The following is a 15,775-nucleotide window of genomic DNA, read 5'->3' as shown; positions in this document are numbered from 1 at the left end:
TAACGTTGAAATTAGACTAACTTTAAAGTCAAACAAAACATTTCAACACTCTTTTACTTACCGGTCGAGTTATTGCGTTAGGTTATTTCCAAAAGTAAAAAGTGGTTGTTTTGGATTGAAATAGTAAAAGATAGTGTTATGTAGTTAATTAATTGACTTCAGAAAAATAAAATTTGAAAATCATCCCATCACTTCCTACATGTTTTATTAAGGTCAAATCCGCGAGCTATTCCGAATTTTCCACGGCGAAAGAATATTCCGACGCCGGCCAAAACATAAGTTTCTGGTCAATGGGGACAATTCCAATTCTCTGACAAGACTCTTGTTAAAAGCACAGACAGACAAGAAGACTAAACATATCGACACAGTGAAAGTAATAATAATTGATTTCAGAAAACTTACGTAAATCATTTTCCTAAATACGTATTTTAAACTTGGGTCCTTTTAGAAGAAAAAAAGGTGTACTCCTTCTTCTTATTATTATTAGTTGAGCTAATATCCCACTTGAGTTTTATTTATCATTTTTTGTTTTTTAATTTTATGTTTTCTTTTGTCGTTTAATTCATTACAGGTCTGAAAAATGATGAGGGATGTGACTATGGATCACAATTCGTTCACGGAAACAGAGAGAAACAGATTTATTTACGTTCATTATTGTTCTTCAACGGATTAATGGCAAACACAGACCTCTCTGAATCTGATGAATCATCAAGAATACTACACATAAATCTTCATGACAAAACAAAAAAATAATATACAGTATGATACTGAAAGGTTTGCAAAAGAAAGAAGAATATTTGACGTATAAAACACACTTCAAAAATAAACATAAAAATAAAGACAGCTCCCTTTTTCTTCTTTTTTTTAACCCATGAAATATACAGAACACTTCAATCCACTGTACGTATTGTATATTGTATATCTTTTTGTTCTTCTACATCTGTTAGAATTAAGAAATAAAAAAGAAAAAAAGCTAAAGGGACTGACCAAAAGAGACGGCCATTCTCTGAAGATCCTTGGAGAACACGTCACTAGCTTCAGTAGTGCCCAAGTTCTCGTTTTGGCTTTGGCTCCAAGGATCTGCCATGTTCGAAACATTGGCTAAGTAATCTGTCTCGGATTTAATGTAGATTGGTTGAGAGCTTTGGCTCTGTACAGTACTCCCGATGAAGAACGGTGTGTTCAAATACTCTGACCATTTTATTTCTTCGAAGTTGTGATTTTGTTTGACTTGTGAAGAAGAAGAGTTTGGGATTGACCATGAGAATCCGCCATTGTCGAAGAAGTTTGAGGTGTTGTTGTTTGTCTGAAACTCCCAATTTGGTCCAGCCGATTTCACATGTTCTCCTCCGGAGACAGGACTCGAACTATTGTCCTGGGGAAGACTAATTGATGGCTTTACGCATACCGGCGTCTGAAAGACAGAACCAACCATGTTTCCGGAGCTAAACTGCGGCGGAATAATCGAGCAGAGTGAAGGATCAGTTGTCACAGAGAGGCCGAGATTGGAGTTGAAGTTAAGCTTCTGAAAACCGAAGAAGTCGGAGAAATCAGATGGCCTTTCGAGGAAGAAGTCTTGATTAGTCGCGGAGGAAGAACTAGGAGACTTGTGGCCGTTACCGCTTCTTTTGTTGTTGTTGCTTGTTGTTGGTTTGTCTTTGTCGCTAAAGCTCTCAACTTCGGAGATGGGTTTGTGTGTGTTTGGGTCAATACCTCTCTGTTTTAGTTTCTTCTTGATGCTTGAGTTCCATAGATTCTTGATCTCGTTGTCGGTTCTACCCGGAAGCCTTGACGCAATTTGTGACCATCTGATTAAAAAACAGAGCAGAGCCAAAAACAGAGGAAACTTAAGATGTTGTTAAAACAGAGGAGACTTATCGTTAAGACATAAACATGATCCTCTGTTTTCTCTGACAGCATTATCGTTGGTAAGTAATTGTTACCTGTTTCCTAGGACAGCGTGAAGTTCGACGATGAGATTCTCTTCCTCTGGAGAAAAAGCTCCTCTCTTTAAATCAGGTCTCAAGTAATTGATCCATCTTAGTCGACAACTCTTACCGCATCTCTGTAAACCTGTGTAGTAGACTCAAAATTTTCATTACAAAAAGCAGCTTTCTAATAGTATATTATGGGAATTAAGGAAGAAAATGTTTACCAGCGAGTTTAGGAACAGAGCTCCAACAGCCATGGCCGTGATTAGTGATGTGATTGAGAAGCTTTTCGTCTTCTTCAGGAGACCAAAGCCCTTTTCTCAGCTTTTGTTTGTAACAACAAGAATGTCTCCCCATTTAGTTTATCGAAGCTGCAATGCTGTGCAAAGGAAAAAGAGAAGAAAGCTCTCGTGTTTCTTTACAAGTATGGAAAGAAAAAAGAGTTTTTGAGCAGAGAGAATGTATATGAAACTTTTCAAGGCTAATGGAATCTAAAAGAAAAAAAGGAAGAGAAAATGAAGTAACAGATCTGCAGAGAGAGAGGGAGATAGACTATTAATAGAACTAAGAAAAGTCACTTTCTTCATAGGGTTTGTTGAATTTCATGCCCTCTTTTTACTATATTCCCTTTCTAAAAGTTACAGTTTTTTTTGAGAGAAAAAAAGTGTGTAATTTTTTTAAGCTTTGTAGAAGAAATTTGATTGGTCCACGTCGGATTGGCTCGCACCAATGGTAAGAAAGTTAAGGTTTCAGAAATGGAGTTCATGTAGTTTTGACCTTTACATCATTCTAATCATCACACATCCGTCATCTCTAAATGGACCCATTATGATCATACGTTCAAATGCAGCGATTAAAGTATGATGATAGACATATATTAATTTCAATCTAATCAATCGCCGAAAACTTTTTTTTTTTTTTTAGAGTTAAAAGTTGTGATCAGTGCGAGTCTTACTAAGTAGTGGAGACATGCTCATTCATGTTCAGCCTGTCCTAGAAAATGTTACGAACCACTCCACGCAGGACGCAGCTAAAACCGGCGTGGCCTCAGTAACTTTTTCTTGAGTTTTTTTCGTTCTTTTTCTTTTTCGGAAATTTTCCATCCCAACAAGATCAAATTATATATAGCCTAGAAAAAAACAAAAAAAGATGTTACGTAATAGGTCAATGTGTTTATGGAAAAAGTATTTACAATAATATCAAATATTGACGGAATATGACTAAGAAATTTCATAACTATTGAAACACATGCATTGACCTATTATACGTAACATCTTTTCTACTTGAATATATGTTACCACATCGTCAATTCGTCATGCTAATGTTTGCGATGTGTGACTTAGTGAAAATGAGTAGAAAAAATGAGGAAGAAAAAAGTGGCGATTATAATTAAGACCAAAATATTTGTCACTATAACCAATTTTTTTACTAGAGCGGTCAAACTGCTTATACAAAAATTCTTTATAGTGAGAAAGGAACAATTAAAATAAGATAATAGATGGTGTGTAGATAAGAATGAGGACAAAGATGAGTTGTTTGTTGTCTTCATGAAAGATTACTGCAATGAATTAAAAGCAATTGCTAAATGAGGACTAAATATTTGTGAAGATGAACGCATCAGTAAAAGGAAATAATGGGAAAGGTTCATAACCAGCAAGAAATTGTCATCAATGGTTAATATTTCCAGAAATGATTAAATGGAATTCAATGGCTACATAACGGAATTTAGAAATTTTGCTTTAAAAATATAGTTACTTTTACAGATGAATGAGAATAATTAAGTGTCTCTTTTGTTTGCTTTATACGTTTTTAATTTGAAATTGACTCACTTCTCTTTGTCATTTTTCTCCCTTTTTTTTTGCCCTTAAAAACGATTCATAATAGAGAGGGTATATTCTTTGTCCATTCACTTAAAACTTTCCCTCAAATATTCACATGTTGAGTTTTGTAGCTTTCTTACGTTATCTAGAGACGGCCTCTCGTTAGACTCTTACCATTTTATCCATTTGTATATTGGGACCCAATCTTTATAAATATCGTGGGGGTAAAAAGAGCTACACGTATATGAATAAAATTTGCTTATCTTTTTTTCTTTTATAATGTAAAAAACTTCACTATTATTAAGCTTTTACTTTACAAAAAGAAGTCTGTTTTAATAGAAATTGTTTTTCAACTATTGCAAGGAAAAAAAGAGAGGGCGCTTTGAGGAGAATGCTTGTAGGCATGGGCCTTTGATGACTGTGTTCATTTGTGACTTCATTAAGATCTTGAAGCATGGTGGTGGCTATAAGTGGCCGAACCCAAGTTAATTATACTGCATTTCTACATTATTTTCTACTTTTTTTTTAACAAGTCGAATGAAACCCCTATATAACTTATTTCTGATTCCAACCAATGGCTTTATCTTGTATTTGTCCAGAGTATTAAGAAGCCGTTAACGAGAGAATATCTTGTTCAATGCCATTGTTCATGCTGGGGAACCCAAAAATTAAGAAAACTCGCTCAATAATGTCGCTTCGTATAATAATACACAAAACCGACATGAAATGTCTCATTATCGAACACAATAAAATAAAAGAACTAACTAGTTGATTTTATTGTATAATATCTCCAACCAAAGCTGTCAAAAGATACTTCGAGTTATATAATTCACCAAATGATTAATTACGAGAAGCGCGAATAATATATGGAATAGACTTTGCAATTTCAGCGAGTTTCTTTTTAATCATACTCAATAAACTAATACCAATCGATCAACACGTTCTTGGAGTATATCATGGAAAAGAAAACACTTATCTGAACTACGTACAACTATATAATATTAGTAGCCCCTAAAAAATGGAACATATTCGATTAGGATCATGCATGATTGAGACCCATCATTTGATCATCATCATCAACATCATGATTTTAAGCCAATCATACATATATCCGCCGCCAGCCCTTCCATTATATACAAACCATATCTGCTTTCAGAATTTTTAGGCGTTGATCATTTTGATTTGATTAGGAGCATGCATCTATATTTTTTGTTTACAAGTTCTCAGATTGGTTTCTTGCTTTTGAAAATATTTCTGCAAACTAAAATCATTATATAAAAAACTTCATAATTATATATATGTATATTATTTCCAATAATAATCAAGAAATAATGTGGTGGTGTGGTTATAGCCGCAGACTAACATGAATGCATGCATAAACGTAATTAAAATTTAAAGTTTATAGTTTTTTCTTTTTTCTTTTACGAACCCTGCTTTTGGTGGGGATCATGAATGATTGTTTGCATGGTTGATGTTCATGCAGTGCAATAGAAGTTAACATTGTAACTATATATATATATATATATATATATGTTATCGTAGCAACCATTAAAACCAAAAAGTCTATATATGAGCTGTTTGCTCAACCCAACTATCAATCACTCATCTATTACTTTTTTTTTAAGCTAATTAAGTATCATCACTGTCATTATATTTCCGTTGGGGATTTTTTTCCTAATAAGGTGATTTGAAACCCTGTCTAAGTAGAGAAGTGAGAAAAGGTAACATCATACGGTCGTTGTCGTTCGCCATTGTTTCAACTTACAACTCACGAGGCTTTTATAACATCTTCGCCGACAAAAATAATGGAGAAGAGGCTGTACACTTAACACGTCTCTTATAGTATAATAGATCTTTCCTTAAATCTAGGCCCTATTATGTTCTTAGGGTTCCCTTTTTTATCAAAATTTCATAAAATAACATGAATGATTTGACGGCGGTTTCATTTGGTATCGATGTATGTTAATATATATATTATAATTCACAACACATTAGAATTTGTAATCTGCGACTGCATTGTATAAATATATATGAAAAAGAGTCCTCGTTATCTTGAAAACTTAATGAACGTGTCTTCTAAAATGATTTTATACCACCTTTTTTGTCAGATATATTTTGATATATATTTTGACAGTATATGAAATTTCTTAGTTATTCTTAAATGTGTTAACCAAATAATGAAAGTGAGTTCTAGTTCCAAGAAGCAGCTTAGAATGTTTGGTTTTCGAACCCAAAACTGATTTCATTTACCAATCATTGGAGATTCCAATAATCTTTAGCAAAAATTAATGTAAAAGCATTTGTTAAAAGTCAAGTGATACAAAACCTTATACTTAGTTATTATTTTCTTGGCTCCAACTAAATTTACATACATGACACATCAATGTATGGTTGTTTACTTTTGTACACTAGGTTTCTATAACTAAGAGATTTAGACCAAATTAAATCTAGATTAAGATATAACCACCAATTATATTGACTAACGCAAGATGCATTCAATAAAGGTTTGTGGAAGTGCATAATTTTTATTCACGTTCTACAACGATGTTGATGGGAGATTTTTCGGCTTTTTTGTGTTAACAAGAATTTAATTAATTAGACAAGGAGAAAGGGACTAATTATAAAGTGGAGTACAATTAGATTAAGAGGATGAAGTCACGGAGAAAGAGAGAGAGGGCCCAATGAGAAGTGACCTCAATTGTATAGCATCTTAATTGGCCCGTTTAGCACTAATCCCATCATCAAGGAAACATTAGCACATGCATGCACTTGTACTAAAGGTCCCTTTTCATTATTTCTGTTATTTTATATATTTTTAAGTTTCTTCTAAATCTTCCTCCATAAAACTAAAGCAATGTTTCTGATAAATAATTATGCACAAGTTAAAAGATGGAGTATAAGCTAATATAATGTAAATTACAACTTAAATCTAATATTATCATAATTATTTCTTTTGATGATACAGTACTATACTTTTTAATGAAGTCCTTTAAATCTAATATTGTAGTTTCCAGTTAAAAATATATATATATTTTTGGATTATACTGAAAAAGTTTTTAATATAAATGTGTTTATCTACTAGTTTTACTAATTGCTTTTGCCTAATTTGCTTTTCCAAAATTGATCATTTGTTTTGCGTTTTGTGATTCGTGGTCGAGAAAAAGATCAAACTTAGAACAGAAGGCAAATAATATTATCAAGTTTGATTAAAAGTGAGAAAAGAAAGGTTGTATGGTTGAATATCTCTCTAATATGGCCCAATCTAATTGGTAAGAAGGGAGAGGGGGGGAGAGAAGACATAATCATATATAATCTTGATATATTAGTGTGGCCAAAAGCAAAATGATGTTTAACTTTTCTTTTGCTTTGCCACATTAACACCATTTTCTTCTCTTTCAAGTTTTAATCTAAACCTCGTGTAATTTTCATCAATTTGTGTTTCTAGGTGTTCGACGTGTCCGTTTTCTACTGCTTGAATTCTAACACATTATATTGTTTTCCGTAATTAGTTAGAGCTGTCTAATCAACCTCCATTAGAAGGTATAAAATCTAAATGTAGTCTAACCCTTTTTGTTCTTCTCTTTCCACTAGTCCACCGGCACTTCCTGTACTAAAGTGTCTTTTTAAAAAAAAATTGATTAAGTTAAGTTTTTATAATAAGTCTCATCAAACTAAAGAAGGACAGGTTTATTGGAATTCTCTCTTCAATATATTTATAAAAAGTCCTTTTGATGCAAACATGTTTGTGACGGTGCAGAGTTAGAGAGAGACTCGGTTCGGTTCACTACGCTGAACAGTAGTTTACGCCAAGTTTTTTAAAAAACAAGATCAAGATCGGTGAAAAAGGTCCTATAATTAATTTTAGTATAGTTAAAAATATGCTGGTCGTGTTACCGTGTACAGAAACATCTCTTTATATTTTGCTAAATAAGCGCGCGCCTACGAGAAATGAACATCTCCAACTCTGGTTTTCTAGCTCTACTACTCCTCCCGAGACCTAACCCTAACCGGCGATTCCCTTAGATCTTTCTGTCAAAGACAATCATGTTTTGAGCTACTATATCATGCACTGATTGTTATATATGTAACTAATATTACGTAAAATAAATTACATACAGTATAATGTTGCTCAAACACGAGTGCTTATTAGTCTTATATACACCTAACCTTCAAACACATATTCATACCAAACAAACAAAACCTCTTCCAGCACATATGTTACCAAAGTTAATGAATTGAAATTCTGTATTTTCAAATTTGGTTTCGGTATATCAGCTTCACGATTTGGTCAACAGTCCCGCGCGTACAAAAAAATGACGCAATAAAGCTGTTTGACAAAATGGGTTGAGAAGCCCGTCACGCTTGTTTAACCAGCCAGATCCATAAGATTATCTTATTAAGATATATAGTGAACCTCCTCACGCTACATTAACCTTTTTGAAAGCGATTTAAGTTCATGCGACAACTACTAGACCAAAAAAGAAAAACATTATAAATTCACAGACACATACTGTATATTATATTACCCACAGTTGGCTCTGTATCTTAAAACTAATAGTATAAACAAAAACATTTTAAATTAAAAAGGAATTATAGAGACAGACAGCAGAATCACCAAAAAAAAAAACTAAGAACACAAATTAATTTTTATTAAGTTTTGGCTTTTAGAATTGAATTGTTTGAATGCTACAGATAAAACAATACATCAGTCCTTACGTTTGTTGTATTTATGTCACGAAGACGACCCACAAAACTGATCAGAAGACGCCTGTTTTCTCTTAATTGGTTTCAAGTTACTACTATTGTTGTTATTCGTCCTTGTTTGATCTTTAGAACCCGGTAAGTCTCTAGCCGAACCATTCTCGCTCTTATTCATCTCCATCGTTGAAGAACCGGCAAAGAAACCACCACCAGAGACACGTGGAATTGCCATTGCCACTGGTTGTTGCATCCCCGAGACCTGGAACTGTGGTCCGTGGTTAACCGAGGAACCACCACCACGGCTCAAATCAGGCAATCCCATTCCATAGGGCATTCCCATACCCATTGCCATCGCTGCTGCTGCTGCTGGGTAATGCCCCATACCCGGTGGGAACATAACCGGTGGCATGTAATAACCAGACGCCATTGACATGATCTGATGATGATTATGTTTAGATTATTAGGTTGCACGACTTTTTTATCGATATTATAGAGTAACTAATGAGAGGTGTTACCTGTACTTGAAGTTGGAGTGACTTGAGATACTCAATTGCTTCATCTAGCATCGATGCTTTGTCCACCTTTACCATCAGAAACAGTAATGTGTTCAAGTTAGAAATAACCATTGTAATTCGTTCGTATTGATGTTTGGCAATGCGGGAGAAAAAACATTACCTTGTTGCAGTTTGGAATGAGTTCTTGAAGGGCACGCATCTTCTCGTTAATCCTATCACGCCGTCTCTGAAAATTGAAGACAGTAAGCTACCAAATAGAGCAATCTTTTGTGAGTTTGAGAATGGACAAAAACCCTTTGGGGACTTCACACACTCACCCTTTCAGAGAGATTATGCACTTCAGCCGAGCGGCTCCTCTTTGAACCCAAACCTGTTCGAGATGGTGCTGCTCCCTTTCTTCCATCTCCTGATTCTTCTTCAGCATCCTGCTCAACAATATTGAAAAGCAAAAACTGAAGAAAACAGCAAAGATACGAGATTGTAATGTGGATCAAATAATGTATATGAGTTTATCTCACTTCACTATGACAGTCATTGTCTTGAACATCTGAATGCTTTCTCTTCAAAGAAAGTGAAGGACTTTCGGACGGGCCATCGAGACTATTACCCGAACCAACAGAAGAACATACAACGGCCTTTTCACTCTCTTGGTCTCTTCTACATGAGTCCTCTGAAATAAGGCAAGCCTTTTGGTTATTCATAGGCGTCGCAGAAGCAACAGACTCATTAAAAACCTTATCTTCAGTGTCTTTCGCTCCAAGAACTCTGGTCTGAAACACATTTGGGGGGCTTTGAGGACTCTTCTCTTTAGTGCCATGAGAATTATTATTAGTCTTAGCCAAAGCTGCAGGGCGTAAGAAATGGGAAAAGTTGACCAAACTAGGCTTGTTATTAGGGATCAGTGGTTCTTGCGTCTGAGTCACCCGATCCGGATTGGTTTGTTGGCTAGGAGGATCTCTAGCTCTATCACTTCCATACAGAGAATGCGATTGGAAACCGTTATACTGTGATGAAGAAGCAGCGGGAGCTGAGTCGTTGCCATTGTTTCTTCTCTGAAACAAGGGGAAAACAGTTTGATTTACAGCCATATCGCTCTCTTGCTCGTTGACAGTAACAGGAGACACATCACGCAAAAAATCAGAGCAATATCCATCTAAGGATTGGTTATGATTCAACCATGGAACAAAGTCATCTTCTTGACTCAAACCGGTCATCAGTGATGGTACTGACATAGGGATCTCGTCCACCATGGTCGCCTTTGACCCATTTCCAATATCTCTAGCTCTCAAAGAGTTTGGTTGATGAACAGCTTGTGGTGGAGGAATGTTCCTCGATCTGTTTGACTGACTTTGAGTTGAAATCTGACCATTTTCCCACACCAGCTCCACAACTTCATCCATAGGTCTGTTTTCCAAGACAAGAATAAATAAGTAAACATGAAAGTAATGAACTTGAAACTAGAGAGCTTCTTTCTTCTTAAGATAGACAAATGAATGGGACTCACGGAGAAGAGTTGTTGTCTTGAGCAGATTCAAGCTTAGCTTGGGTGAGCCTAAAAAGCTCAAACAAAGGCATGGTATTTGCCGTTTACAGAGAGAGAATCTTGATCCTGAAAAGGGAAATCACAAACCTAACCAAATTAGGCCAAACAATACCTACTAGAAACAGCTATTGGTCAGTCTACAATTCCAAAATTAGAAAACTTCAATTCCCAAAATAGAAAAATTGTGATGAAAAAAAAAAAGAAATAGAAAAGAAATCAATGTCTCTATCAAATATGCAATAAACAAAACAGCAGAGAGAGATGCACTTAATTTTTAATACCAAAATTATGAGTCAAACCCCAATTGTTTAATCACACACTGAAGAAGAACGATTCAAAACAGAGTGTACGTACACTCATCGGAGCTTAATCAATCAATCATCTCTTAAAACAAAACAGATTATAAAAAAAAAAAAAAAAATCAAAACTTATCGTCTTGTGCCCTAAACCGTAACCAAAACCCAGAAACAAAAGATCAAAACTTTACTCTTCTTCTTCTGAGAATCAAAACAGAAACCTATTCTATAAATCAATCATGCGTCGCTGACCTGAGAGAAGGGGTCGTACTTAGCCGGCTTAAGAGAGAGAGAGAGAGGTCCTCGAAGAGTTAAAGTGGCATCAATCCAAATGCAAAGGAGGAGGAATCGAGAAGAGCAGAGGAGAAGAAGACGGCGAATGGGAGTGAGTGAGAGTAATCTTGAGAAAGTAGTAGGCGGGCAGAGAGAGAATAGTGTGAGAGATGGAGACAACTCGACGCACAAGACGGTGAGAGAGAGAGAGAGAGAGAGAGAGAGAGGGGACCAAATCAAAATCTCGTTCGCACGCACACTGTGCACAACTGAGAGTAGAGGATTTGATATTTTTATCTCTCTCACACAGTCTCTGAGACGTTTCCCCTCGAACATTCAACTTTTTAGCGTCCCCCGAATCATTAGCCCCCGTCCTCCTCTATAAATTATGACCAACATAAATATGTAATTTTGTATTAATATTACATATACATATCTTTAAGAAAAGCCAACTATAATTCTTTTTTTTTTTTGTTAAAAAGGAAAAGCTAAATATAATCATCTCACTAGATCTTTGTGATTTACACAAGTAGTATAGTACTACTGATTACTTTTGTTTGCTTGGTTGTCAACATCGAGACTAGGTCTATCGTTCAAAAATAGCTGTATACTACTACTACTACTATACTAGTGGATTTTAAGGCTATTAGTAGAAATAAATAAATGTTTTATTTTGATGTACTATATGAGAATTACGGTATCATACAATCCTTAAATTTAACATTGTAACTGCTTTTACAAGATAGTGTTTTTAATAAACGAGAGAAAGTTAAAGCTAAATGGACCTAGAGAAGAGAGTTGGGGCATGGTTATTAAATTTCTTATTGAAACCTCTCCCCACCGACCCCCTGTACACTTGGGCTGTCTCTGTTACATGACACAGGTCCTTTGCATTATTACAATTAACTTCATGGTGTGTCTATTAATAGTTAAATACATAAATATGAAAAAATAAAAATAATGGTGGTATATTATAGAATATGTTATCGCCTTATCTTTTAAGTGTCATGGGCCTGTGATACACACTAAAAGTCGTGTTGATGTGTTATCATAAAGGAACACTGCCAAAAAAGCATCACACTCCAAGTGGGGTTCAGCAACCCTTTGTCTCTCTTATCTATCTTAAATCATACTATAAGATTTGACTTCCTAATCATTACTTTTTTTATTTTTATTAAGTCTTTACTACTATATATTAATCATCCTTAAGTTTGGGACTCACTCAGCAAGTTCTTCTAATAACTGATGAAGAAAAACCAATCATTTGCTATTTTAATCATTGAGATTTCGTTTAATCATAGGACTTGTTATACTGATTCAGAACTCTTATTTTAGAGCATTTCTTTTAGAATCTATTTTCTTCCTTTCTTTACGTAAGTTATATATTGTTAAAACCACATCTATAACATCTATTTGTTTATAAACGTTAGCATCTTCTGGTTAATTTCTCGTTTAGGTTGATCACGTTTTTTTCATAATTTAAATGTCAGCTAATCCGCCATGCAAATTAGATTCTAAGATACGTAACTCAACCCGTAGTGCACTAAACTTTCTAGAAGCTTAATCCTAAAGCATGCCGTAAATTGTATTTTTTTAAATTCATATTTGTACTACATGTAGTTTATCTCTTTGTCCATCACTAGATTAAAAATAAAACAAAAATTGACATACGATTTATTTAGATAAGGAATTTATAATCCTTTGAATTTGAATATGCTCTTGAACACCGAATTTTTGAGAAACTTTCCAAGTACTGGATAATGTGAGTACCCATTTGGATTTGCATGGACCATTATTGATTTCATCACTGTAGTTTAATTATCTTCATCTCTCATTCAGCAAAGAATTATAAACAGCCGAATAAATAAATAAGTAAACACGAAACAAAAACATCGAAGTGCTTACTATATATGTGTAAGGCCAAAACTCAAATTAAATGACAAGACCCTGTCGCCTGTCCCAGCAAAAGTCTCTCAATCCGCCGTGGAATAGGCCAACAACACGTTTTTATGATCTCTTACTCTACAGTGTATTAACAATATAAAGATACGCAAAATCTTTTACCTCATTTTCATGAACAAACTTAGGAAAAAGAAACCCTCTTTTTTTTTTTTTTTTTTGGGACTGGCCCTTCCCCAATATAAAAGGTCAGATACATGTTATATATATCATCAAAAACGTCACTTTACGTCAAACACAAAAGCAAAAATGTTGGAAGACCTTTAGGTGATGAACATGATCAGTAAATTATTCTCCACGACGGTGATAGGTGACTCTATACACGTGGTAACTTCTGAGGGTACAAGACATATGACACGTGTGATATATGCTATTACAAAACTGGCATTATGCTATGAACACGATATAGCTAGGAGAGAATAATTATGCATTTGCCTTTAGTGCGAAGTGCCTTTTTCTTGTTTTGGTTGATCTGGTGCAAAATACTGACCAGAAACAATATTTGAACAAGAATCAGTATGTGTAAAATGTATGTACGTATGTTATGCAATATGCAATGAACTTCTACACGTTGACACTCTTTGCCGTGTCCCTATCCTCATAACCAAACACGTCCCCACCTATTGGATAGTCCAAAAACACTAAACAATCTCAACTATAAAACCAAACCCAGTTAGATTATTGTGATTTAAAATTGAATCGGAAACAAACCAAAATCGACATATTTATACCTCTACTTAATATATGGATTTTTTTTTTTTTGATATATGGATTTTATTATATACGTTTTGGTATTCTTAAAAGCTTTTAATTTCCTTACGTTATATATTGGTTGTAAGTTTTGTAACTAGTCCAAAAAAGAGAAGCAAAGCACTTAACTCGTCGTATATATGTCAAATGTGTTATCGAATAGGGCCAACTGACCAAGTCGCCAACGACGCCAAGAGATTCTAGTTTCAGTCTCTACACCAAGTCTTGTGAACAAAAAACTATTTCCTAATTTGTTTCTCTCTTAAAAAAAAAAACAAATCAAATGTTGTACACCAACTTTAAACTCATCCGAATTTAACTAAAAATCTTAATTTGATTAACTGACCGGATTACACAAATCGAAATAATAAGCCCAAGAGAGACATACAAATATACAATCATTCGGCCCAACTAGTCGAGGATGTTTACGACATCGTTTTTAACGAAACGTCCACGTGGATTTGTTTCTTCCTCGCGATTGAAAAAGGGCGTAAACCCTAATTTCCCAAAATCGCACCCCAGACCACACACAGTCAGAGAAACACAAGTATGAATCTTCCATCATCAACACAAACAACAACGACGGCGACGTCAACCTCGCCGTCTTCCGATGCATCGGAAACCAATTTAACAGAAAGATGCGACGATTGCGGAAGCCGAGACTCCTGGGTGATACACACAGTGCGTCTCCGCGGCACTCTCCGCTACTTCTGCACACATTGCCTCCTCCGCAACCATCCGACGTCGTTTTGCCCCATCTGCTTCGGCTTCTACGATTCATCCCCGCCGCACACTTTCCGCCGCGTCGCTTGCTCCAATTCCAAGTGCCACTCCTTGACTCACATCCACTGCGCCGACGAAACCAAACCCGCTTCTTCCTACCTCTGTCCTCCTTGCCGGAACCCTAATTCATTCTCCTTCTTCCGCCTTATCGTCGACGAAAACGGCTCTCGCTCAATCGACAAATCTCTCTCCGAAGCCTTCTTATGCGCCGCCAAGATCGCNATCAGAAACCTATTTAACAGAAAGATGCGACGATTGCGGAAGCCGAGACTCCTGGGTGATACACACAGTGCGTCTCCGTGGCACTCTCCGCTTCTTCTGCACACATTGCCTCCTCCGCAACCATCCGACGTCGTTTTGCCCCATCTGCTTCGCCTTCTACGATTCATCTCCGCCGCACACTTCCCGCCGCGTCGCTTGCTCCAATTCCAAGTGCCACTCCTTGACTCACATCCACTGCGCCGACGAAGCCAAACCCGCTTCTTCCTACCTCTGTCCTCCTTGCCGGAACCCTAATTCATTCTCCTTCTTCCGCCTTATCGTCGACGAAAACGGCTCTCGCTCAATCGACAAATCTCTCTCCGAAGCCTTCTTATGCGCCGCCAAGATCGCTGCTTCTTCAATGAACAAGGCTGTTATCGCAGCCAAGTGTGATGCTGACCGGAGAGGAAAAGAAGCTGCTTTGGCGAGGAAGAGAGCACGAGAGGCTCTTGAGCATGTTGTGACGCTCGACGCCAAGGAGAAGGCAAGATCGGTTGTTCCGAAGCTTAAAGAATCTTCCGTTGATCGAGTCATAGATCCTCAGAAACCAAAACAGAGTCCTGCATCTAATAATGGTACTACTGTGAAAGAAACAGAGAGCTCTGCTGCTACTACCACCAAGAACAATGGAGGAGGAGGCACAGAGAAACAGAATCCTTCAACGCAATTAGCTATAGTTAAGCAAGAAGATGATGCTTCTAGATGAAATCCGATGTTTCTTACAAGCAAAGCTGATTCCTGATTCGGTCTCAAATGTAGATTGTTGTAAGTTTATCTCACTATTTTGGTTTTGCTCATGTTATATCTCGATCGTTTACTTACAAAATGTGTAGGAATCTTTGGAACTAAATGAAATTGTTGATTTGTCATAATTTCGTTCTTCCTCGTTTATGTTTTGTAACATACTCTGGGTGATGGGATTAGTTGCAAATTTCTAGTCCAT

The 15,775-nt window shown here is 36.0% G+C and overlaps 3 protein-coding genes across 6 annotated transcripts; 1 reads left to right on the top strand and 2 right to left on the bottom strand.

Moving 5' to 3' along the window:
- LOC104739546 (transcription repressor MYB6-like) lies at positions 689 to 2,466 on the bottom strand. The gene is made up of 3 exons (XM_010459939.2): positions 2,156 to 2,466; positions 1,944 to 2,073; positions 689 to 1,808 (listed from the first exon to the last, which is right to left on the bottom strand). The coding sequence occupies exons 1-3, from the start codon at positions 2,286 to 2,288 to the stop codon at positions 974 to 976; spliced, it is 1,098 nt and encodes a 365-aa protein (XP_010458241.1). The 5' UTR covers positions 2,289 to 2,466; the 3' UTR covers positions 689 to 973.
- On the bottom strand, positions 8,380 to 13,090 carry LOC104739545 (transcription factor PIF3-like). 2 transcript variants are annotated; one of them, XM_010459938.2, is made up of 8 exons: positions 12,985 to 13,090; positions 11,059 to 11,458; positions 10,472 to 10,576; positions 9,486 to 10,371; positions 9,285 to 9,392; positions 9,128 to 9,193; positions 8,968 to 9,033; positions 8,380 to 8,888 (listed from the first exon to the last, which is right to left on the bottom strand). In XM_010459938.2, exons 3-8 carry the CDS (start codon positions 10,540 to 10,542, stop codon positions 8,484 to 8,486), a joined length of 1,602 nt encoding a protein of 533 aa, XP_010458240.1. In that variant the 5' UTR covers positions 10,543 to 10,576; positions 11,059 to 11,458; positions 12,985 to 13,090; the 3' UTR covers positions 8,380 to 8,483. The 2 variants fall into 2 exon arrangements, with proteins under 2 accessions (XP_010458240.1, XP_019091585.1); XM_019236040.1 differs by lacking the exon at positions 12,985 to 13,090 and having other exon boundaries at positions 11,059 to 11,470.
- On the top strand, positions 13,760 to 15,704 carry LOC104739544. Of its 3 annotated transcripts, none has more exons than XM_010459937.2 (2): positions 13,760 to 14,674; positions 15,042 to 15,704. In XM_010459937.2, the coding sequence occupies exons 1-2, from the start codon at positions 14,338 to 14,340 to the stop codon at positions 15,536 to 15,538; spliced, it is 834 nt and encodes a 277-aa protein (XP_010458239.1). In that variant the 5' UTR covers positions 13,760 to 14,337; the 3' UTR covers positions 15,539 to 15,704. The 3 variants fall into 3 exon arrangements, with proteins under 3 accessions (XP_010458239.1, XP_010458238.1, XP_019091600.1); XM_010459936.2 differs by having other exon boundaries at positions 13,762 to 14,426; positions 14,818 to 15,704; XM_019236055.1 differs by having other exon boundaries at positions 13,763 to 14,787; positions 15,179 to 15,704.

Source organism: Camelina sativa, chromosome 14, assembly GCF_000633955.1.
Source record: "Camelina sativa cultivar DH55 chromosome 14, Cs, whole genome shotgun sequence".
In the NCBI taxonomy this organism is placed as follows: domain Eukaryota; kingdom Viridiplantae; phylum Streptophyta; class Magnoliopsida; order Brassicales; family Brassicaceae; genus Camelina; species Camelina sativa.
This window is presented reverse-complemented; position numbering and strand designations above follow the sequence as displayed.